This window comes from Rhipicephalus sanguineus, chromosome 10, assembly GCF_013339695.2.
Source record: "Rhipicephalus sanguineus isolate Rsan-2018 chromosome 10, BIME_Rsan_1.4, whole genome shotgun sequence".
Lineage (NCBI taxonomy): Eukaryota > Metazoa > Arthropoda > Arachnida > Ixodida > Ixodidae > Rhipicephalus > Rhipicephalus sanguineus.
Genome location: NC_051185.1, coordinates 69,863,262 through 69,888,494, shown reverse-complemented (window position 1 = coordinate 69,888,494; position 25,233 = coordinate 69,863,262). Strand labels below are relative to the sequence as shown.

The 25,233-nt window shown below is 46.3% G+C and overlaps 1 protein-coding gene across 1 annotated transcript in view; it reads left to right on the top strand.

Annotated features, from left to right (window-relative positions):
• Positions 1-301: 301 nt before the first annotated feature.
• Positions 302-25,233, top strand: part of LOC119372099 (solute carrier family 2, facilitated glucose transporter member 10) — a 90,255-nt gene continuing 65,323 nt past the window's right edge. Inside the window, exon 1 of the mRNA XM_037642558.2 lies at positions 302-687. Coding sequence (XP_037498486.1) covers positions 636-687 — 52 coding nt within the window. The 5' untranslated portion in view covers positions 302-635. The remainder of the gene's footprint in view (positions 688-25,233) is intronic.

Genomic DNA, 25,233 nt, shown 5'->3' with positions numbered 1-25,233 from the left:
CCAATAAGGCAATCGTGTCGAACTCACCTTCTCCTCAAGAACCAATATATTAGAAGAAACGCGGGCAGGTGCTATATGTAATGTTACGGAGAGAACCGAACGGGGTTCCGGAAAGGCGAGCACCGGTGAGAGTGGTGCGTAACGTTGGCGGGTACAAACGTACCGGGTTGGTTGGACGTCGGTGTGTGGTTGTCGGCAAGAGATCTTTCGGAAGGCGAGGGTGTAAAAAAGAGAGCGTTTTCTGAGTCGCTCGGATGACCGGCGCTCGTTGCGCTCCGAACGAAAAGAGAAGCGCGGTTTTACACGCAGTCTCGCGTCAGCGGCTCTCTTGATGGATGTTGCCGTCTACCTTTTGTCGCCGGTTCCCTGCTTAGTTCGAGCTGCGTAGCTCGCTGTTGTGACGCGTACGAGCGCGAGGGGATCCTTAAAGAGTCACGCGCAAAACAGAGACGCCGGTCTTTTTTGCTTGTCGCGCACGGAGTCGTTCAGCGTTTGACTGCTGCTGCTTCTGTAGCATCGTGTCATTATCGGCATTAAGTTTGAGTTTTCTGGGCTCTGTGTATTTTCAACTTCGGAGGACAAAGGACTCATCGACTACGGTGGAAGTGACGAAGGGTTCTGCGCCTTCGCATGAGATGGCAACCGGCTTCGTCATTCCTATTGCAATGAGCTCCAGCAGGAATTCAAGTAAGGAACGTTCGAAATCTACTTAGAACAAATGTCTTGGTTGAAAAAAAAAGTATTTTGTGTGTAGATTCATATGAGCTGCAGGTATATCGGGTGTTCGATCTTAAGAATACACGAATAATTAACGTGCACTAGAGCATTTAGTGCACAGTGCAAATAAACTTTAACGTAGGTGCATATTTTATCAATTATTTCGCGAGATATTTTGCAGATTCTTATTAGCCCTACGTGCACCTAGTTCTCAATGTCAAGAATACTCGCATAGCGGAATTTGCGTGTTACGCGTACAGCAGCGTTTTCATTACACGATGTTCAAAAAAAAAAATTTTCGTTTGACGCGTGTGTCTGTTCAAGCCAAAAAACAAGCAGTCTAGGAACACAACTCGTCGTAAATTATATTCTCATCGTCCACCAGTTTGTTCCGATTTTCAAAAAAGATAAACACTTTCTCGATCAGACTGCACGGACGTGTGTGCTCAAATGAACACCTCTATGCAGCGTTTGTAGATAAAGTCAATTCCTCCAGTTCGCTCACAAAAACAATAATAATGCATATTTCGTTTTCCTAAACGCGTGGAGTGAGGCTCAATATCATTATTTCGGTTCCTTATCTTATCATTTATTGTGGATTACCCCCTCGCCTGGTGCCGCTTCTGTCCTGTTATAAATTGACTGCCGTGGAAGCATTTATGTGTGTAGATCCTTGGCTACTCTGTTTCTCTATATTGTGCAGCAAAAAAAAAAACAAAAAAAAGAACAAGAAGAATGGTTACCTTAAAATAAAATAAAGTAAACCGATCAAATGGCGCAAGCTGAAACAAGCAAAATAGCAGTTCAATGGACAGCGTTCACTGCCAAGGGTTCACTGTGCACTTCACCGTTCCCAAGCGCACATTTCTCTCCAAGTTGTATCCAGAGTGCACGGGATGCGTACAACACATTCGCAAATTCATTCTTTTTTATTCCCAGTCATGGTGCAGGAGTACACTTGAGTCGAGGTGCTGACTTTCTCAAAAATTGCAAAAAAAAAGTGTCTTGTTCATTGGTACACACTCACATAAGGTGTCGCAAGCATCTAGCTCCACATCAAAGCAAGTCATTTTAGCTTGTACTTTCTGATGAACAAAAATGAAAATTAATGAAGTTGTTGTCCCTGTTCCTGAACATGGTATGGGTCACTTCTATGATTGCACTTTCTTAGTGTCTTCTTTTCTTTTTGTAGAGTTAGTATGCTTGCGCAATTGCGGTATGTGCTCGAGAATTTGCGGTGAAACGTTCAATTAAAATTTCTAAACTGTGCATTGGCATAGTCGGCAGTAATGCGCCCTACGTCTTCGTGTGTTTCGCAGCGATTAAAGAAAAACAACAAAAGAAAAGGATCGTTGCGCTGCCAGCTTCCTTCGAAGTGTTAATTGCTCGGGTCGCGTACCCATGATCTTCTCACTAATTATCACGAGCTAAACGAGCGGATGAAATTGTCTTTTTTTGCTTTTGCGAAAGTTTTATAAGCAGAAGAACGCCGGCATGAAGCAATTAGAGAATTTATCTTTAGAGAATTTAGAGTTTAGAGAATTTATCTAATTAGAGAAGCAATCAGACAAAACCTTGAGCCCGCCGCTCAATCTACAATCCAACGCATGTTAAACGACTGCCACGCTTCAAAGCCATGAGGTACACATCCTCGTGTTTGGGCGCGTGTGGATATGTGAGTGTGAGAGCGAGAGAGAAAAAGAGCGAAAGCTCTTTATTGAAGAACAGAGAATTCTGCCGGCGTGTATAAAGATGTCTACATGCTACTCTAAGAATATTGAAAAGAGAAAGGCCCTAGGAGCAGGAGGGCAGGAAAAGGAGAAAAAATAAAAAGAAAATATATGCTCGTGTATGAGCAAGTGACAAGGTGATGGTTCTGGTGCAAGGCACTTTGTAGTTTATCAATTATATTGATGTACCCTAGGAACATGAACGAAAATTTCAAAATTTGACGTTGCTGAGAAGGATAAGCGCTCGCTAAATATCCCTACCACATAGTAAAAATCGGCAGTCCATCTAGCATGTGCTAAGGAAAGCACAGGCGGAAGGCTATGCTCTCACGGCGTTCGATCCATGGTTAATCTACATTTGATTCACCTTTAATTAACTTTGCCACCGCGGTGACTCAGTGGTTATGGTGCTTGGCTGCTGACCCGAAACACGCGGATTCGATCCTGGCCTCGGCGGTCGCATTTCGATGGAGGTGATATGCTCGAGGTCCGTGTAGGTGTGCGAAGTTAGTGCTCGTTAATGAACCCCAGATGGTCGAAATTATCGGGAGCAATCCACTACGGCGTCTCTCAGTGCCTGAGTCACCTTTGAACGTTACACGTCATCAACCAACCAGCCAACGTTTATTCATTTCAAACGCTGATTCACATTAAATGACGTTCGACTCACCTTAATTTACGTTAATTCACTCCAACAAATGATTCACTTTAATTCACCTCACCTTATATTTGATTATCCTTATTTTATTTATTTTATTTATTTATTTAGTCATACTGTTAACCCTCACTTGAGGGTCATTACAGGGAGGGTGAAGTATTGAGTTGCACAAGATTGCATAAATATTTGAAGAGCATTTGTAAGATAAATTCCGTAACATATAGCCCACTTGTATGAGACACACAGTTACATGTTTTTCACTCATAACATTTGCAACATAATATTTATGACTTATGGAACATTTGCAAGGAAACACATATGAACACTAATAATCTATACATTTTCAACAAAATGCCTGTCAAGAGCAACCTCAAATTCACTCAAAGTACTTTTCTGCACCACATCATTCGGTAATTCATTCTACATTTTAATAGCATCAGGAAAGAAGGAAAATTGGAATAAATCTGTTCGAACGTGTATTGGTTGCATGAATGTACTGCGTGTTGTTCTTGGAAACCTTTTGTAAGAGCACGTCAAATAATCATCCCTGTTTATTTTCACCCCTGCATGTAAAATCTGGAAAAGCATTTTCAATCTCTGTTTCCGCCTTCTTAATTCTAGCGTTTCTAATTGACATACTTTCAACATTTCAGTTACAGAGTCCCTTCTTCGATATTTCGAGCAGATAAAGCGAGCTGACATTCTCTGAATGCGTTCTAGTTTATTTTTTAAAACCTTTTGATGTGGACTCCACAGAGCGCTAGCGTATTCCAACTTCGGACGGACATACGTTTTGTAGGCAAGCAGCTTGATATCTTTCGTGGTTTGGCCTAATTTCCTTCATAGGAAGTACAACTTTTGATATGCTGACTGACAAATGTTTTCGATATGAGTACGCCAGTTAAATTTATCTGTTATAGTTATACCCAAGTATTTAAAACTACATACTTTCACCAGCATATTATCACCTATGTTATACGCGAACGAAAGCACTTCCTTCTTTTTTGTAATGTGTGTGTAAGTGGATTGCTTAATGTTGATTTCCATACCCCATTTAGAACACCATAAGTTTAAGGTTTGTAAGCACTGATTGATTTTAAGTTGATCTTCTCTGCATGATACCGGACAATAGATTAGGCAGTCATCTGCAAATAGCTTAATTTTTACTGGTGGTTGGACAACTGATGAAATATCATCTATGTATAACAGGACTTCATTATCACTTATAATCAGTTGATGTTGTCCTGTCACTAATTCTCGCCCGTGGAATGCTGGTATCGCTCGGTGTACCTATAGTAAGTCCCCACCCGTGGCATATATAAAATCGACTGAAGAGTGATGGCATACAATCGACTGAATGCGACTGACGGACAAGCAAAAAATAACATGGCTTTCGCCTTCGAGTCCTTTAAGGCAAATGAAGGAACCATGTGTATTTCCTCTTCACACCATTCATAACGTCCCCGCGCTCCGGTATCCCCACCTGTTCGGTGAATGAGTGGTCAAGATCAATCGCAACGCGCCTTGTTTCGAGATCTCCCGTTGCCGAGCAGGGAGGCGGCGGGTGCGAACGCTGACGAGGGTTAATACACGCCCTCGTTAGGCTTGATTCGAATTTGTCGCCCGGCAGGAGCTGTGGTGTCACAAACTGCGACCCAGGTTAGGTTGGGACGAGCGCTATCTGTGGTACCGCTCGACCCTTCGGGGTTCCAAGTGGTGACCTTTCGGCGTAGTCGTACGCACGCTGCTCTTACGGACGTCCCGGATCTCCCGGTAGATCCCCGCAATGCAGAGCGTGGCATTGCCTGCGGTCGAGCCTGTGTCAAAGGTCGAGGTAGGGTTGAGTCGAAACACGTCTCCTCAACTGATCGCTGACAAGGCAGAGGTAGCACCGCTTTACGGCATAGCCCGCAACTGACCCACGTCTATAGGTCGAGGTAGAGTTGCGGTCTCAACAGCACGACGACTTGTCGGAAGCTGTGAACACGCTTCTGCTGCAACTAATCTTTTTTTATTCAGGCGAAAGCCTTAAAAATGCGTCATCAAACGCGAAAAGGGACCGATGGCGGTGTCAACACGAGTGAGGCAGAAAAAGCAACATCATGTTATGACGTAATCATGATGTCACATGTCGCCAAAGTCTGACGTCATACTGACGTCACTGTGACGTTACATCACGGCGTCATCATATGACAACGTCTCTTGGTCAAAGCTGGGCCGATCACGGAGGCACTACAAAACCACGTGAAGTGCAGAAAGCTTCCAATTACTCCAATCCCGGAGGCAGTGCAAAACCACGTTGGGCGCGGAAATCCTTCGGGCGGGATCGGTACAATCGACTGAAAAGAAAAAAATCACAGTTTCGCCCCAAGGGGGAAGCGACGCCAGCGATAGCCGAACGCGCGCGTTTTACGTGCCAAAACTGTTGCATCATGAGGCGTGGCGTAGTGGCGTGATCCGCATTGATTTTGACAACCTGGGCAGGGCAAGGCCAGAAGTTTATTTCGAAGTGGGTAGGGGGGTTTCGACACCCTTTATGTAAGCGTGTACGCGTGTACAGGCGGGTCCACTTTTAAAGGGAACACTTGCGTGCAAGGTATGTTCGGACATCGCTCTCTTACAAAAGCGCAGTGGCTTATGTGCTGACTACTTTGAACAGACTAGTTCCGTGCACTGACAATGTTTCCACATTCATTGGCAGTTAAGGGGCGAGCAATGTTAAATGTGCTCATTTAAGTGTTCCCTTTAACACTGGAGCGTACTGACATATACACATACATATTGTAAGAATTCCGGGGGGCGGGGGGGGTCGTCTCAGGTTGAACTCCCAAACTACACCCCTGGAAAGGCCGCCGCCCCTGGGGTTCCTTAACCCGGAACCTAAATTTAAGTATAAAAAGGGTCACAAAGGAAGATGGAAAGGACAGCCCAGAAACAAAGCAAGCGTACGACAGAATAAGAAAGCGATGATAAACGGGATATTCAAAGCCTCGCTCAGATGCCACAAAAAAAAAAGAAAGAAGAAAACTTCGATTGTGCCTTGACCGACTTTTCGTATGACGACCGATTAGTCGGCTTGACGACAGGCCGCTCTCGGACCCCACGCATACGCCGCCAGATTGCTTAATCTTGGCTGCGTCAATTCATTTTACTACTAATATTACTACTATTAACATTATTGCTGTTGTTGCTGCTGTTACGTTTCTATGGCTTGTTAGAGGGGAATAACAGTTATGCGCAGCGTGCGTCCGCAATTATTATAAAGTAAAAAAACGACATATATTTCGCCTGCATTCCATCGTGCCATGCTCTTCGAGCGTGCCAAATAGAATGCAGTAAAACGCCCTTAAACGAAGCGCTCAGACCTTCAAAATCCTTTGTTGTGAAGGTCACTTCGTCGTATACGTCGTCTTACCGTCCTATAGGACCGTAATACTCTAAATATAGCCGAATCGTAACGGGATACGTCATTATACGGGCCGTTTTGTTTTAGAGGCGTGAAACTGTATCTCCGTATTTGGCATTGACGAAGCGAAATAAATTACGCGGTTCCCTTACGCACTTGCCTAACACGACTTGAAAGCGATGGCGCATATGCGCCTTGCTATGTGACGAAGACATGCATAGAAAGTCGTCTCATTTCGTGCTTGCTAATCCTCATCTGGCGTTGCACACAGCTTAGGCCTACCGCAGATCCGGCTTGGACCTGGCTCAGCGCCTTCCATCGCGCGCCCTTTCCGCGATACTCGATAGCCGCAAACCTATAATGAAAGTAACAGACAGTGAAGCTAAGGAACATATAAGGGACATTAATTGCAGGTTTTGACTGTACTGTAGCGATTACGACATAAATGGAAGGGAACTAAAGTGGACGAAAATATCAGCTTGCCGCCGGCAGGGACCGAACCTGCAACCTTCGCATAAAGCGTCCGACGCTCCAACAACTCAACGACAGAGGAGGTCGATTTCCCATCCACATTATTGAAGCCAAAGGCTCAGATGCCTCATCAAACGCGAAAATTGACCGTTGGCGGCGTCGGCGTCCCGTGTCGGCGGCGTCAACACGAGTGACGCAAAAGTCATCACGTGATAACGTCACCATGTGACGTCATCATGGACGTCACAGCACGTAATCATGACGTCGCACATGGCCGCGTCACATGGCGACGTCATCACATGACGTGGTTGCTTGGTCAAAGGTGGGCCTATCACAGAGTCAGTGCGAATCCAGATGAGGTGAGAAAAGCTTGCGATGCCTCCGATCCTGGAGGCAGTGCAAAACCACGTTAGGTGCACAAAGCTTTCGGAGGGGGACGCGGGAGGATCAATACATCGACTGAAGAAAAAGAAGGCGATGGCTTTGGCCTTCGAGTCGTCTTAGGCGAATGCGTAAAGGACCCTGTGAGTTTCTGTCCCTTCATTTGTTTGTCTAATCCTGGGAGGGTTAGCTAGCGCCGCTCACAGCCATGACGGCTGGTGTGGGAAACTTTTTTTTTATGCCAGCTGGGCGGGTCGGCGATTACTGGGAACCACTCCCCAGTGCGACAAACTTTGGCGAGTGGGCAACGCGTCCCACCGCTCCTGTCAATCAAATTATTTAACCTCTTCGGACGTGTGGTTGTGGCGGCCATCTTTTCGGATTATTGAGCCTCCATCCCTGTTCCTCCTTGTTAGTAAAGGTACGACCGATAAGCATTTCACTCATTCGTGCAGGAGTAAGCTTTGCAAAACTCTTCTGCGGCGCCGCCGTCGATCGAACGCTTGAGTGCCGCTATGGCTTTATAAAAATATTTTCGTTTAGAAAAAACTTCAAGATTTATCAAGGCAAACGCCTTGTATGCCTCATCAAATGCGAAAATTGACCGTCGGCGTCTTGCGTCGACACGGACGATGCAAAAAAATCATCACGTGATGACATCCCCATATGACGTCGCACATTGTCAAATGTGTGACGTCATTATAACGCCACAGAACGTTACGTCACGCGATGACGTCACCACATGACATCGTCGCTTGGTCAAAGGTGAGCGCATCAAGGAGGCAGCGCTACATCACGTTAGGTGCTGAAAGCTTTCACAGAGGGGCGAGGGAAGATCAATACATTGACTGAGACGAAAGAGTCCAAGATGGATTCCGCCTTCGAGTCGCCTTAAGCGAACGTATAAAGAACCCTGCGAGTTCTTTACAGCATTCTGCAGTGTACCATGGGAGGGCACAAAGCCGTTCCAGTAGTCACTACGCAACAGACAGAAGGTTCAAGATAGCTAGATTGTGTTTAGAATAATTCTGACGACAACACTACTTCATATTCACGACATTATAAGCGAACTACCGTGCTCAAGATCCTTGTTTTTCTTATGCAGACTTGTGTCGCTGGGCTCAGGACCAAATCATGAACGTCCCGCCAAATTTTGTCGGGGATTCTGACATCAGTTCTTAGCCGAGTGCAATATTTCAGACAGAAACGACGAACTTTTATTTTCCGATAAACCTTGTAGTTTAATAACAGAGAGAAAGCGCTTGCGTTTCGAACAAAAAATGCATTGCACGACTCTAAGAAATGAAGTGCACGCCTACCAACCGCGGGGCTGTAAGTGGCTCACCTGCTTCATTCTAACGCGGTAGCGTTAACGGGACACTAAAGAGCAAACGATTTATTAGCAAACGATATTAGCAAACGATCGTATTAGCAAAGTACTCTTTCACGATACCAAAAACACCGCGCTTGCTGCGAGAAGACGCTCAGTAAGCTAGAAATCGCGCAAAAAGAAAATGTGGGTGGCGACGCCACCTTGAAGTTCCCGTACCATTATCCGTGACGTCACATATTTCGACAGCGCCTACTAGGGCCTACGTAGTTCCCAAACGGTAAAAATGAAGTGCACTGTCCTCTGAAGGGGCCATAGAGTTAAAATATTAAGTTTGAGGAAATTTTGCTGAGCCAATGCCGCGAAAATACGATAAATACACTTTGAAATCCGTGGCGTCACGCGTGGAGATTCTGGCGCGAAACTTAAAAATGAAACTTTGAACTTCATTTTCTCTTTATTAACACACATATCATGGAGAAATTGACATTATAGTTCTCAATGTACAATTTATCAATCTAAACCGATTCATTGTTTCTCTTTAGTGTCCGTTTAAAGAGCTCGTTCCGCAGAAATTGTGGTGTCGGCGTCGGTGTCCGCGTCGTTGGTTGTGAGCGAAAAATCAGCGTTTTCTGGGAACTAACGATCGAGATAAATGCAAATAAATAAAAAATATTCGGCTTGAGTTGAAATCGAACCCAGGTCTTCTGCGTGGCAGCAGGTGTTCTACCACAAAGCGTGCCAGTGCTTGAAAAGGTTTCGAGAAAAAAAAAAAAACATTGCCTATACGAATGTCATGTAGTTCGAGAAATCTTCTTAACGCAAGTAATATTTCGTGGCAGAGGCGTACAATCATACCAGGCGTCAAAACATGTTAACTGCGCAAAGAATTGGTCATTCAAAAGTCCACTCATCATGACGCGCTCAGACGTAATTAATCGCCACCATCATCATCAACAAGGAGGGCGGGTTGCCTTACGGACGCGTAGTGATTACTTCGCGAATTCGTAAAAGGAAGGATTACGGCGTAGTGGCCACTTCGCAACTGCACTTGCAGTAGGCATTCTAGGATAGTTTGAAACGGCCAATGTTATGCGCGCACACGTTCTTTTTTATTTTTTTTTTTTGCGGCACAGTTGAGATGTCCACGAAGAAGCGAAGGCAGGCTAGCGATTGAGAAGACGATGCGAACGGGGCCAGATTATGCTATCGCGTCGTACTCTTGAAGGCGAAGCTCAAGCATCCTCCAATCTTTTGTGGCGTCCGTCCGCGTCCGTCCAAGAACGTAAAAAATCACACCATCTCCGCTTAAGGGGAGCATGAGGCGATGCGTAGCAGTGTTTCGGCATGTCGAGCCCGCGTTTCAGAGGGGAAGTGGAGAGGGGGAAGAGAGAGGGAGGGAGAGGTGGAGGCAGTGTGGGGAGGGAGACAGTGGAAGTGGGGAAGGGGAGATGGGAAGGAGTGAGGGGGGAAATGGGAGAGGAGGTGTGTGGAGAGGGTTCGCGCAAGCGCAGTAGGGGTGGTCACGCCGCACACCACCACCGGATTGAACTCTGCCATAAGATGCTTCGCATCTAAAAAATAGTGATAATAATCTGTTTGTGTACAGCGCGAGGATCGACGAAGACGGCAAGAACAGAAGGGACACGGACGAGCGCTGTCCACAGCGCTATCTGATGATCTTCGTCGATCCTCGCGCTGTACACAAACATGCCACCGTACCAACTAGCCCAACTTACTATTGTAATAATAACCGCCTGACCACCTTCGAACGAGCGAACTTAACGTAATGACGTCACACAACACCGAATTTGTGACGCTATCATGACGTCAAATCATGACGTCATGAACTGAGATCGCTGATCGTGGTCACAGGTGGGCCGATCTTGGAGGCAAATGCAACACCAAGTACAGAAAGCTTGAGGGGAGCGGCGCGCCTTTCGCCCGTGTTTCGCCACGTCAGACGAGTCTACACTCCGTTTCACCCATAAGGTGCAACGTTGTTTAGGCTGCGCAAGAATTTCCGTCAGTAAATTGTATAACTCCGTGCGTCTGTTTTTGTCGGTTTCGAATGCTCGAGCGAGCTGAGCAGGAGCCTGCGCGCGACGCGCCGCGACGGATTACAAGTGAAATACGAGAAACGCAAAACAACGAAACGTTAAAGGGGCACTAAAGTGAGACACTGAATTGGCTTAGATCGATAACTTGTGCTCCGAGAGCTCTAATTTCGTTGAATTCACCATCATAGCTTTATTAAAAGAGGAGGAAATCGAGGTCAGAGTTTTATCTTTTAAATTTCGCGCCGAAATCTCCGCGCGTGAGGTCACAGATTTCAATGCGTATTTTTCGTATTTTGACAAACTCGGTCCAACTAAATTTCCTGAAACTTCGCACGTCAAATGGATGGCTCCCTCAGACGGCAGTGTACCTTATTTTTACCGATTAAAAGATGAGTAAGGCATAGCAGACACCCTCAGAATATATGACGTCACGGCGTTTGGTGGCGGAATTTCAAGCAGGCGTCACCCCCCGTATTTTCTTTTTGCGCGTTTTCTCGCTTACCAAGCCTCTTCTCGCGGCAAGCGCAGTGATTCTGGAATTGTGAAAGAGTAATTCACTAATCGGACAAAAATCGTTTTATCTCTTTAGTGACCCTTTAATTGATGCGGAACGACTTATTGAGAGCCGTGTAACAGAGTTTCTTTCTAAGGCACGAAAACTCTTCAGGTATTACTCAGCCTAAAAAAAGAAAAAGAAAGCACATTCTGGACGGTGAAGACAGCGAACTATTTGTTGGTGCGAACGCACTTACTGCAACGAGTCTCGCTGGGCTCTGCAGTGTTGCACCTGACGTGTGAAACGGAGTATAGGCTAGGCGCTGGCGCGGTGAAATATGTTAGAGCCACAACCAAGATTGAGAAGCCTGGCAAAAGCAACGATAGTCAAATGCCGCGCGCCGCTGCCTCGCACGCGTAGTTGAACTATCACCGACAACAAATGTTGCACTCGAAACTGCAGCGATTAAAAGAAAAATATATCGACGGAACTTACACGTACTCTGCACTCGGGTGTATCCTTTTAACGGTGATCCCGCTCAGAGTACATCCGAGGTGTCGTGATGCAACACCTCGTGTCAGACCTGACATTGTACCCCGCAACACGAGACGGGAAAAAAACAAGTCCACCTAGGACGACGGTCGTAACGTCACGTGACAGACAGGTGAAACCAGTGACGCCTTTATATAGTGAAGCCCGGATACGACCTTTGCGACTCCGTACCTTTGTAGATGACTAAGCTTCAAAGGGCTCCAAAACACGCGGTAAGGTCGGCAGCCTCGGTTGGCGGCGTTTTAACGCGACAGCGTTAAAGGGACACTAAAGAGAAACAATTAATTGGTTTAAATTGATAAAGTGTGCTCGGAGAACTCATGTGTAGTTTATTTCACCACCATAGGTTTATCATTAGAGGAGAAAACCAAGTTCAAAGTTTCATTCTTAAATTTCCCGCCGAACTTTGTAATTCGTGACGTAAAAGACTTCAAAGAGCATTTAACGTATTTTGGCGCTACTGGCTCGACGACATTTCCACAAACTCGTTATGTCAAGTATCTGGCCCCCTCAGAGGACAATGTACTTCGATTTAACCGATTAGGAACTACGTAGGCCCAAGCAGGCGCCGTCAAAAATATGTGACGTCACGGCAAATGGTGCGGGAATTCCAAGGTGGCGTCGCCATCTGTATTTTCTTTTTGCGCGTTATCTCCCTTATTAAGCGTCTTCGCGCAGAAAGCGTGGTGTTTTTGGTATCGTGGAAGACTACTTTACTAATGCGAGAAAAATCGTTTTGCTCTTTAGTGTTCCTTTAAAGAGCTCGTAAATTCTTGTGCAGGCGTTGGTGTCGGCATCGATGGTTGTCATCGAAAAAAATGTTGTGTTGTCCGTGAGCGAAAAATCGAGATAGATGCAAATAAATGAATAAAAATAAAAATATTCGGTTCACACATTAGCAAAAATCGTAAATCCAGCCCAAATACGAAAATTCCGGGAACTTGTAAGCCGTGGCAGGGGCGCGAGGTGGAGGCAGGAATTTTGGTGGGCAGATGAGATACGTTTGCAGGGATAACGCGGCCGCAGCAAGCACAGCACCGAGTTGATTGGCGGAACATGGGAGAGCCCTTTTGTTGCGCATTCACATTAGTGAATGTGCAACAATATTCTCGTTGTGCACGTATGGCCTGATTAGACAAGGCTTTTTCACTAAACAATTGGCGGCCGCATTGAAAGAACATCATACACAGTGTCACTGATTGAGGTCGTGTTCATTGATTTCACTAGTTTTTTTTTTTTTTGTTATCCTCTATAAAACGACTTCTGCGTAATTGTTAAGCTTCAACTAACTAACCAACTAAATAATTAAATCATATATGGAAAAGAAATCCAGTATACACACACCGAGACCTTGTTGCGATAGCAACAGCTGCGGTGATCTTTTATAGGATGTCCTCGCGTGAACGATGTTTCACACAATTGCCATGTGTAATCTGCAGTAAGAAAAATAAACAAAAAGTATGTGCGCTGGTAAATATGCACGGAACTAGAGAGAGAGAAAGGGAGCAATAAAGTGTATTGTGCGGTGCGATCAGGTTTGAGCCCAAAGGTATAGGCGACCATGGCTCGTTGCTGTCGTTCGAGCCCTGTCCACCAACCATTTAGTTCATTTACGGATAACTAACCGCAGAATATTTAATATGACAGCCTTAGAGACAAAGCGAGGATAAGTACAAATACGTTTCGTTAAAAAAAGGAAATGTGGGAATTATTTAAAATATACGCTCACCTCAGGTGCAATATTTAGCCCTAAAGACAACCTTGGTGTCGACATTCGTGGTTCCTGACATTTGTACCGCAAGCACGCACAATGCTCTAGCGAGCGCATGAGATATGGAATGTAAAAATTACCGGCAAGAAGTCGTTTGTATGCGCAAACATGCGTTCATATGGTACGCTATATGCGGATCACTGTTAGCTCAATGCATTGAAAGCTGCAGGGCCATCGTGGTACAACTGAGAAGGTTTGCGGAGATCGCTACACGCTGTCAAGCATATATATATACTTTCTGTCTGCGGATAATATATTACGAGAGGCGACTGAAATAATAATGGACCAATGGCAGAACGTACATCTTATTTTTCATCGCTGAGCTAATGCGCTCGAAACGTCGTTCCACTACTGGCGCGGCACACGATACCCATATACTTGGCAGCCTCGCAGCATCGCGTGGTGCGCTTTGGCGGTTCGCAACCGTGTGGCGCAACGACGGATCGCGGAGTCCGTGACAAGTGATCTGATGGAGGACAGGAATTTCCGGTGGCCTCCGGGAATCCCGTTAGGTTGTTCCCGGTCGGGATTCCCGGAGGCAAGCCGGCATCCCCGGCCGTGTTCCCATTCTTTTTTTCAGGCGAAACCGAGAAGGATTAGTAGACATCAAAACGTCAGCCTCTATAACAAGGCACTTGATGCTGCTATCGAGCTGATGTTAAATTCCCGGATGGGGCACTCGAAGCTATAAGCTGTCGTGTATAGCAGGCGCCCACTTAAGGATAATACATGATATATTGCCATATAAAAGTCAACCTTCCGACGTCTTTGAAAATAGGTGCGCGTAATAACCGTATTGTATTACTTGAGGCGGAGACCTGATGACCGGCAGTTTACTTGGTAGATGGGTCTGGACCCCCGCTATGAGATGAGCAACTGAGAATAGATGGTGCAAGGTAAGCACACGGAAGAGCAGCTTGAAATAGGGATCAAGCGACACCAGATGATATACTACAGGCGAGACTGAGGTGAAGAAGTCGAATTGGGTGTGTCAGGTAATGCGCGTAGAAAAGATAACTGGTCGTTTATTCGCACGACACGACGAAGGTCAACGAAGGGGGCGAACAGTCGATGCAGGTTGAGGATTACATGAAGAGATGGCCACGTACTTCCACTTTTTGTTGTTTCTTATTGGTTCTCTAGTTGTTCCGTCTGTGTGATACTAAGCGCAATACAGCCATTAACGTCCACCGACTAGACCCGTTAAGTGGTTTACTAAAAGGGTGGTGACGCTGTAAGAAGACGCTTGGCCGCATTGTGTTTGCACGTGCCGGACGTATGGGATTTTTATTTATTTATTTATTTATTTATTTATTTATTTATTTATTTATTTATTTATTTATTTATTTATTTATTTATTTATTTATTTATTTATTTATTTATTTATTTATTTATTTATTACATATACCTACAGCGCCCGAGTTAGGCATTATCGTAGGGGATTAATACACACATAATATTGTAATAAAATATCACAAGTCAACAATATCAAAACTATACACTAGCATATACAGACATCACGGTAAAAGAGACAACACAGTATTGCCCAGCTTAAGACGGTCCATTTTACTGACGTTTCATGTAATACTTAAATGGATTCATAAGAAGTTATCTATGGCAGGAAGAAAACTTTGGTGCACACACCATATCATCTGGAAGCAGATTCCATACTTCACTTGTTTCTTTCTAGACTCATTCATTCATTCTTCTGGACGAGTTCATTCTTTCTGGACGAAGACATCTTACTTGGACGGATCAATTGTCCGGTTGATGATGGCGGCGGCGACGACGACGACCCGCCGAATTGCTTTAAATGGGCCTCCATCGTGCATTTATTACACGTGGCGTCATGGTCGTGATACACTGGCTTCAACGTTTACATTTGCGGGACTACTTTTGATCGTGTCACTAGAGTTCCATCGGAGTTCTATCTTGGAAAACGCCCGGGTAAGAAACAGAGCACTGCTCCTCGCTAGTGCTACTGTTAATACACAACCTCAACTTCAAGCGAAACGCCAATGCGGATGTTATGTTTAACGTATACTGGAAGTTTTATTGAAGATATGTTGCAACGAAGACGTGCAGCCTCTCTGTAAAGGCTCAATCGCACCTGCGACTAGCCCCCGTCGCGCGACCATTTGCGACTGGCGACCACAAAGCGACCGGTGTTCACACCTGCGTGCGGCTTATACACACATCGCCACACAGAATTCACGTCTGCTCGCATATGGCTCGCATTGCCATTGGCCCGTAAAATAAGCCGACTTCCTGTGTCTGCGCATGTGACTGGTTCGGAGGTTTGCGACTGCAAAATCGAGCGGCGAGCCAAAGCAGTCGCTGTGCTCCCAGAGAGACCACTTGCAGACGTTTGCGACTACCCCGGTCTCGCCACCAGGGCTAGTCGCAGGTGGGAGCGAGCCTTAAGACACGGGGCTTATCAACGCTTGGCGACACAATCCCGCTATATCAACGCTCGAGATGGTCAGGTGGAAGAATTGCCGGCTCTGCGTGCCAGGTTAATCCCGCCGGTTGCGTTATATACCTCCACGAAGACTACACTTGTGTTTTCAATGAGAAAGCTTTTACCGACGTTAGCAATAACGTCAACTTCGTTTCGGTTGCCTCGTTATCCGCGATTCGCAGTATGTCGCGCCGCAGTTATTTCGAATAACGCAGTGCAGCTGTAAAACGTGGCAACGCATGTGGAAACTTCGACCACCGAGACGGAGTACTAAAAATGGACCCCTGACGTGAGAGAGTTCACGTCAATTAAAAGAAAGTAAAATCCCCACTCTGTTCTTAAGATAACGGAACTCGTCTCAAGAGCTTTCGGATGCGAGGCAATCGACTAACGTAGTTTTGAACCGCCTAACAAAATGATCACGTAATCCAAAACCCAACGAGCCGTCGCATCCTCATTCCGTGTTGGCTCATTGACTATGGGCTACACCCCCATTTATTTATTTATTTATTTATTTATTTATTTATTTATTTATTTATTTATTTATTTATTTATTATTTATTTATTTATTTATTTATTTATTTATTTAAAAGTACCTCAGAGGCCCCTGCAGGCACCTATATCAGGCTTTATACCCACAATACTTTCCCGCGATACGGGATTACCCTCACGTTTACCTTCCTCGGTAGACCATCTTCGAATCGGCGTGAAGTTCAAATTCAAATTCAAATTCTTTATTTTTTTCCAAATACATTTGGAATGGGTTCCAGGGCTAAAAGCTGCGGTCTGCAGCTTGACAGAGGCCCGGAAACAAAAAAACACAAGGCAGGGCTTGACATCGAGGCACACGTTATTAAACTTCAACAGACAAAAGCAAATAATAAGATAAAACACGCAACATAAATACAAATATAAACACACAATATAAAAACAGAAATAACTGTTCAGTAAGTGAAAATGGCCGAAAAATAACCTGCACAAATAAAGAAAGAAAGAAAGAAAGAAAGAAAGAAAGAAAGAAAGAAAGAAAGAAAGAAAGAAAGAAAGAAAGAAAGAAAGAAAGAAAGAAAGAAAGAAAGAAAGAAACCGGCCGCCAAACTAGTGAGAGAAACAAATAAAGAAAGATAATGGGGAAAATTACTACAACTACGACCTTGCTACCGCGTTATTGTTTGCCAGACACCGTCAGCAAGACCTTCCGAATTGCCACACAGATGCGACATGCAATTAGTATTCATGCCACTCGCCGAGATCAAACTATAAGGTCTTTACGTGCAGAGAAAACAACTGACACCATGCTCAAACAACAAGTGAGATGCGGTCCACGGTCTGGGCTATCAATATCACATCCCTCTCCCTACGCATTCCTTCCATGATCTTTCCACAGGTGTGGCGGCGTCCTGATAGTTCTGCGAACGTTACGTTAAGTCCTTGCCCACCCCCCAACCCTGACTTAATGCGACGCGCGTATCGATCTGGAGCACCACGCGCGAGTGTGTACTCCATCGATCACGGCCGATGCGCTCCCCAGGAAATGTTGTCGCTCGCCGCGTCAGAAACACCTGTCGTTCGCAGGTACGTCGCTAATGGAATGTGAGGGGTGCTTCTGGCTGCGGTCCTCGGCCCACATATTATGCACTGCGCTACTCTCTTCCTTACTGAGCATTAGCACAGGCTCCCGAGCGCGAACGCTAGTGGTGTTGATGTTGCTTGCGTCGCATCAGCGCCAGGCACAGTCGAACAACGTGTGCAGTTGCTCGCGGGGGCGTGAAAGAAACGGACAGGTTTCCGGAGCGGAACCGAAATAAACGGAGCCGGTAATTTTCCAGCCTCAGTGTCGATATACGCGGACGGCCGAGTTATCGGGGACAGTAGCAGCAGAAAGCACTCTAGAAGAGAGGGTGTTGTCCCCAGGAAAGGAGGGTTAATTGGTGTGACGCCTGTCTGAAGATTGTCTCAGCGCGGAAAAATCGCGGAAGTTTTGCTGTAATTCGAACTGTTCTTTGGAGTGTGGTTGCCCCAGAAAGCTCTGTGCGCCCGACATGGGTTTGCGGTGCCTGCGAGGCACTGAAGCTGTTTCTGCACCTCGTGCGGTTTTCCAGTGCCTCCGGGATCGGCCCACCTTTGACCAAGCGCCGATGTCATTGATCGCGTCACCGCGTGACGTCACGTTGGCGTCGTAGATTTTAGCACCCTGTGACGTCATGATGACATCATAGGTCGACGTAATCACAGGATGACGAATTGTTCGTATCACTCGTGTTGACGCCACGCCCGACGGTCACTTTTCGCGTTTGATGAGGCCTGCAGACCAGCCGGGCAGGCTTTCGCCGGGAAAGTCGCGTTTATATGTTTAGAAAAAGTTTAATTTCATCACAGGACGCTACTAACAGTTGGGTACAGTGTCGCAATCAAGGACAGTAACATATACAAATGTCTAAGCACTATATACATGAAACATCTTTACACAGAAGTCCGAGTCCACAGGACGTCTTCGACGCATGCTACTGTGGACTAACATACACTTACAACAATCTTATTTTCACATAATATACATGACTTCGTGAACATACAAGCACATATATACAACAGATGTTATGGCGCAGGCAATGTACAGAAATGAATAATGTTAGCATGAAATGTATATGTACAAGAACCCACGCGGATACGGGAACATGCACACACAGAACTAATAAATACATACATATTATATACATTCATCAAGCTCTGTCTGATTATCTGGCTACAAGAACCAGGCTAGATGGAAGGCCAGCCGCACACGCCCATCGACCACCGACAGGAAACGGCATGACCACTGCCGTAGGAATTCCTCTTCCCCAAGGAAGAACAATTCCTCCGACAAAAAGGACATAAGTTCGGAGTACAACCGTTCCAGAATCGGAAACAGAGTTCGGCGACGGTGACCCGCTGCAACAGCCTCACACCTGTTACGCCACAAACAAAAAGCCCCCGCAGCAATTAGAAGGCGTGCAAAGGGACTAGCGAGCAGCGGCCAGATGTGACGAAACGATTAACTCGTAGGCCACGGAAACCAGTGTTAACGGCACGCCAAAATACCCTTGCAATGACACACTGCTGCAGCCCATGTTGGCTGGACTCTTGTAGCGGACAGTTAGGACAAGTGGAAGATGGAACCATGCCCCACCTCTCCAGCCTGTCTCGTGTTCGGAGTACTCTCCATCCCAGACGCCACATGAAGTCACGGAGATGACCAGGCAGAAAGGATGCCGTTATCGCGCTCCACGAGACACGACTCGAACGTGCTAGACGGGCTGGAGGAACCAGAGGGAGCAGCAGGGCTGCCGTTGTATCTACAACTCAGTTTTCTAGAATGTCCACATTAGGGCAAACCTGCTGTGCTTGCCGATAAAATGCTACTGCCGTGGAGTAAAATGCAGGCACGTTAAGTACTTGCGGCGCGGAGTTAAGCCGTGCTCCCGGTAACAAATAGCGTAACCTTGTGCCTAAGAAATAGCAGGCAAGATCACGCGCTGGACACATGGTCACCGTTTAGCAAGCGAAGCAAGAATCGCAGAGCAAGCAGCCGGCAGCGAAGAAACACAGATGGGAACGCGAATCCACCACTGTTGCGTGGTTGCACAAGCGCAGCACGGAAAACCAGCTCAGTTCCACTTGACCAGAAAAACGAGCCAAGAAAGGATTGCAACGACCTAGTTATTCGCAAGTGGGGCTGCACAACATGAGAAACGTACCATGCACGGCCGCAAAACGCTGTCTGTGCTAAGCACCTTCTTTCCAACAGCGGTAAATCGTACTCTTGCGCTTCCCGGACGCGTCGTCTTACATCTTCGAGTACTGAAACCCACACGGAGGATGATATGCCGTAGTAGGTATAATCAAGCCCCAAAATACGAATAGAGCCGCTTTTTTGAAGGCGGAAGAAGGGACTTAGGCAGGTGCCTGGGGAACCAATAAACAAATATCGACATTTTAAATAACCCTGAAAACGGCACATGAAGTTTGTACTCCACGCAGCTTACTAGGTCAAGCGGCCTTAGTGAGTGACAAAAGCCCACAATATTGAGCACATTATCTTGCAAAGAACAAAGCAAATTTTATTTCATTTTCGTCAATACAAATAGCGTGAAATAAATTTGCTTCATTTCTGTTCATGGGGCGAGTCCTTCTGTTAACATAAATAATTAATATACGCCTTCCCAAATACCAAACACTTAAAAAAACATGTTGCTTTTCAGTAAAAAGCTCCGTCACGGCTCGTGGCGTCTCGCGTGTGACCAATGGCGGAATCCACTCGAAGCGCCGTGGAACGCGTTCGCCTTTCCGGATATCAAAGTTGATGAAAGTATTGGCAACAGTCAATACCTTTTTCAGCGGTTGGTCCTCCGCGGTGGTGTAGCGGTAACGCTACTCAGCTGCTGACCCTAAGGTCGCGGGTTCGATCCCGGCCGAGGCGGTCATATTTCGATAAGAGGCGCAATGCTAGAGGCCCGTGTACTGTGTGATGTCAATGAACGTTAACAGAACACCAGACGGTCGAAATTTCCGGAGCCTTTCACTACAGCCTCCCTCATTATCGTATTGTGGTTTTGGCACGTAAAACCCCAGATGTTATTATTATCATGTTCAGCGGTTCATATAAGTAAGTCATGTTTAGAATATTGATGAAAAAAGAAGGAATGCCAGTGATGGCAGAGAAGTCGTTACAGACATAGATTACATTGCTATATTATAAAATGAGATGTATGAAGAAAAGAGAGAGATAGCCAGGATGCCAAACTGCAATAGACGGAGTAATACATGAATGTAACGAACAGTTTATAGGTTACTATGTCCTGGTCAGCACCCTATTTCAATGGAGATGCTGATAATTATCACCATCATCGTCATTGTCGTGGGCATCAGCTAGCACATAGCATTTCCCATCTGCTACACTTTATCCAAAATAGCAACTATTTTAAGCCAACGTTGAAGACAATGTCTTCATGGCTGTAGTCGACCCTCTTTCTTTGACGGAATATGACGTCGAGGATAGTTTCTGACAGAACTCAACTTGGATCTTACAGAGGCCTTCGTTAGCAAGCCACCGTACGTAATGGCATACCAGCAGCGTTAGATAACGTCGGCTAGTGTCGGCTACTGTCGGCTAAATGATTGCCATCCACTATTATAGCAGCAGCCCCGCCACGGTGGTGTAGTAGTTATGGCGCTAGACTGCTGACGCAAAGTCGCGGGATCGAATCCCGGCCGCGGCGACTGCATTTTTGATGGAGGCGAAAAATGTTTGAGGCCCGTTAGATTTAGGTGCACGTTAAAGAACCCCAGGGGGTCGAAATTCCCGGAGCCCTCCCCTACGGCGTCTGTCATCTTCATGTCGTGGTTTTGGGACGTTAAACCCCAGATATTATTAATATTATAACAGCACCATTAGAGTAGACTGTGTTAGAGTAAAGTTTGTTTAGTTCGCGTTGTTTGGGTACGTATTCTATTTCGAAATGTAACGTGCGTACCCGAGTGGTTAGCGTATCACGCATGCGCAATAGCGGAAAACGCTAACGCATAACCTAAAGGAGAAAGTTGGGCTAGTTGGGAAATGCTCGTACTCCTAGAGTGCTCCTTCTTAAAATAACGACTCACAGCCCTTTACTCGCGCCAGCTCTCTTGTGAATTAGCTTGTCATCGCTTTAGCGTCGCACACAGTGTTCTTCTGAATGGGCCAAGCCAATTAAAAGATTCATATTTTCGCCTCAAGCACGAAGCGATCAGTTCGATAGCAACAATTTTAAATGTTATACGTAGTAAGCCTAGACTATTTCTTTAGGAAATGCGGCCGCTGCAGCAAGCGAGGTGACCTTCGTGCTGTCAATGGCTTCAATGCAAACGTTGCTATGACAGCACCACACGTACAAAGCTATGAGCCATCTGCTGATGCCATCTAGAGATACGCGCGGGACCGCAGGCGACTACGCCCTGTAAGTTAAAGTACCGATTTCCTCCCGGAAACACGCAGCTCTCCCCCCCCCCCCCCCCCCTCCCCCACCTCCTGCTCCCATCTCCATGCGCCTTTCGACGAAAGACGGGCGCGGCGTTTCCTCTCTGCTTGACCCGCGACTGACGGCAGCCCTCACAAGCTTTAACTCGCACATAGGCCATACGAGGCGCGAGGCGATGTTATCCATTTGAACTTTATACGGGACACCACGGCGCCGCCGACGCCGACGGCAGAAACCCGTCAAAGATTGTCCACGTAATTGCTGTCGCAGTAGCAGTACACGGTTTCCTTAGAACCTCGTTGGACCACGCCCCGACGTGTCGCAGCGTTGCACAGGGACGCGGGCGCATTTCCACGGCTCTTGAAATCGACTGGCTTCAGTTACCGACTTTAAGCGTGATGAACAGCTGCACGTGTTTCGCACTTATCATAATCCCCTCTCTCCTTCCTTCTATTTGTTTCTGTTATTTAATCCCCCTTCTCCTCCATAGGGTAGCAAACCATATACTTGTCTCGATGACGTTTCTGCCTTTCTTCTATGCTCATTCTAACCTATAAAAAAAACACTAGGCAGGTTGATATAGACTCCTTCAGATTATATGACGTCATTGCGTGCAGGTGTGGAAACTTGAAGGACGATGGTGCAAATTTGTCTTTAGTTTCTGCGTCTTCCCTACTGAAACGTTCCGCATGTCATTCCAATAATTCCATATGTTTCCATACGGAATCCATATGTTTTCCGTATATTCTCCATATATTTCCGTAAGATTCTTACGGAAGCATACGGAATTCTTGGAACGACATACGAAACGCTTCAGTAGTGTTTCCGGGCTTATCATGATGACTGAGGGGCGCGAGAAAACGGCACACAACGAAAAGAAGTACAACAAATGAAGTACGGACTTATCAATTTTCCTGTCGTGGTGAAAGTGGCAGTTTTTTGCGTTACAGAAGTTTGATTGAGGAATACAGCTAAGCCTAATTTTTTCTCCCAGGGATAAGACGCGAAAAATCAAAGGACCTGGCAAGGCTCGTTCGCTGTAGCGTGCTTTATCATTTATAGAGGGGACGCGCAAACAGCGCGTCGCGTCTCCCTTGTTGTTACGTCATGGTTTTGCATGTTCACATGGAAGTGTAAAGACGAAACGTAGAAAACGACATAATAATAATTGTTGGGCCTTTACGTCCCAAAACCACGGTGTGATTATGAGAGATGCCGTAGTGGAAGCCTCCGGAAATTTCGACCCCCCCTGGGGTTCTTTAACGTGCTCCTAAATCTAAGCACACGGGCCTTTATAGCATTTCGCCTCCATCGAAATGCGACCGGCGCGGCCGGGATTCGATCCCGCGACCTTCGGATAAGCAGTCGAGCTACTAGACCACTAGACCATCGTGGCAGGTCTAGAAAATGGCAGTCTGCCGACAAGCGAAGTTGGTAAAGCCGGGCTCAAGTGCTTTCCTTCTGCGTGTGTGCAAGTACGACTACGCAGCGTAATCGTGTGCACTGGTAGTGGCGTCAAATTGGTTTGACCAAGTACCTGTGTTGCACAAGCACGTGGTCTCGCTCTGACTAGTATGTTGCCTATTGAAGACCGCGACGCACTCAACCGTAAGTCGTTTACTGCGTCCTTCTCGGCGCCAATCGATCATTCACGCATGAAGAGCCGCAAAGAAGACTCGACCTGTCACAATTTCAAGCGCAGACCGAACTTATAACAGAAGCTGGGCGGGTTTTCTTTTTTTTTTTTTTCAGAACGCTCGCATCGCGTACGATACACGAAACCGCTGTCTCTGTATTGTTTTCTAGAGCGTTACTTTGTAGTGTTACTGAGGGAATCCTTCTTAATCCCTAAATTTAACACCATTCGTTCAGGTATAACTGTTGCGATGATGTTGTGGCAGTCGGGGTTAGCCTTGCATACGTAGCCGACATTTACTCCTCCTGCCCACTCTTGAGTTAATAGCAGGTATGTTATCAGGTGTCAATCAGGAAGACAATCAGCAGCAATCGAACTCTCGTTCTGGCTGGCGATGGCCTCTGGCCAAAACTACGTCTGCAAGTTTCCGGTGTATCCATGTATGTATGTATGTATGTATGTATGTATGTATGTATGTATGTATGTATGTATGTATGTATGTATGTATGTATGTATGTATGTATGTATGTATGTATGTATGTATGTATGTATGTATGTATGTATGTATGTGTGTATGTATGTATGCAAAAATTTCTAGACCTCCAGTCATTTCTTTTTTTATTCCTGCGCTTTGACCCTGGCGGAATACTGCCACCTTGGCCGGGAAACGAACCGGCGACCCCGTCGCTTTCATTGTCGCATCCGCAGAGAGCCACTCTCGCGGCGGCCGTGTGTTTCATTCTTTTCGGAGAAGTGTCTTCGACACAGTGCGAGTTACAAGGTGCACAGGGGCGCATGTGTGCGTGCGTGTCGATCATATATTTGCAGAAGCGTGTGCTTTTCATTTCCCCCTTGCAGGCCGTACTCGCTAAATATCGACTCACACGCACGCACGTCGCGTCTTAGTATAGGGACGTCGCAGACAATTGATTCCTCGCGTACATTCTGCGCCACCGTACATATATGTGCACGAACGCATCACTACGAACACATTGGGCAATGAGCAGGATGCTATTCGCGTACCGGGACGTCCCAAGTGAATGTCAGGGGGCGGAGTGAAGGGGTGAGGGAGTGGGAGAGGAGGAGGAGGGGATAGAGAGGGGGAGGGGTAGACAGCGATCCTGGAAGCGCACCATTGCGGAAGCATTCAGTGAGGCCAATAAAAACGCACAATGGAAGGAACGGCGCGTGTCTCGCGTCGCGTACTCCGTACAACCGTGCCGTCGCAAGTCGCATCGGATAACGCCTAAATCTCGGCTGGGAAAAAAAAGCTGCCTTTCATTCAAATGGAAAAAGGTGAGAGGCGTAGCGTTTTTGTTTTTTTCGCGTTGAATCTGAATAGAGGAGTTCTACATGGATTTCTATCTTTTCGTTCGTTTTGTGACGCTGCAACACCTAATGGGCCGCATGGTCGGTATCGAGGATGCATTAGAAGAGTACTGACACGAAACTTAGATATTTTGGTATTGTCGCTTTAAACAGAAGCAATGGTGTCGAGAGCCCTAAAAACAGTATCGTGGTGCCTCGGAACGTATTGAATGCGTCTTTTGCTGTAATGGTTCAAGCTAACG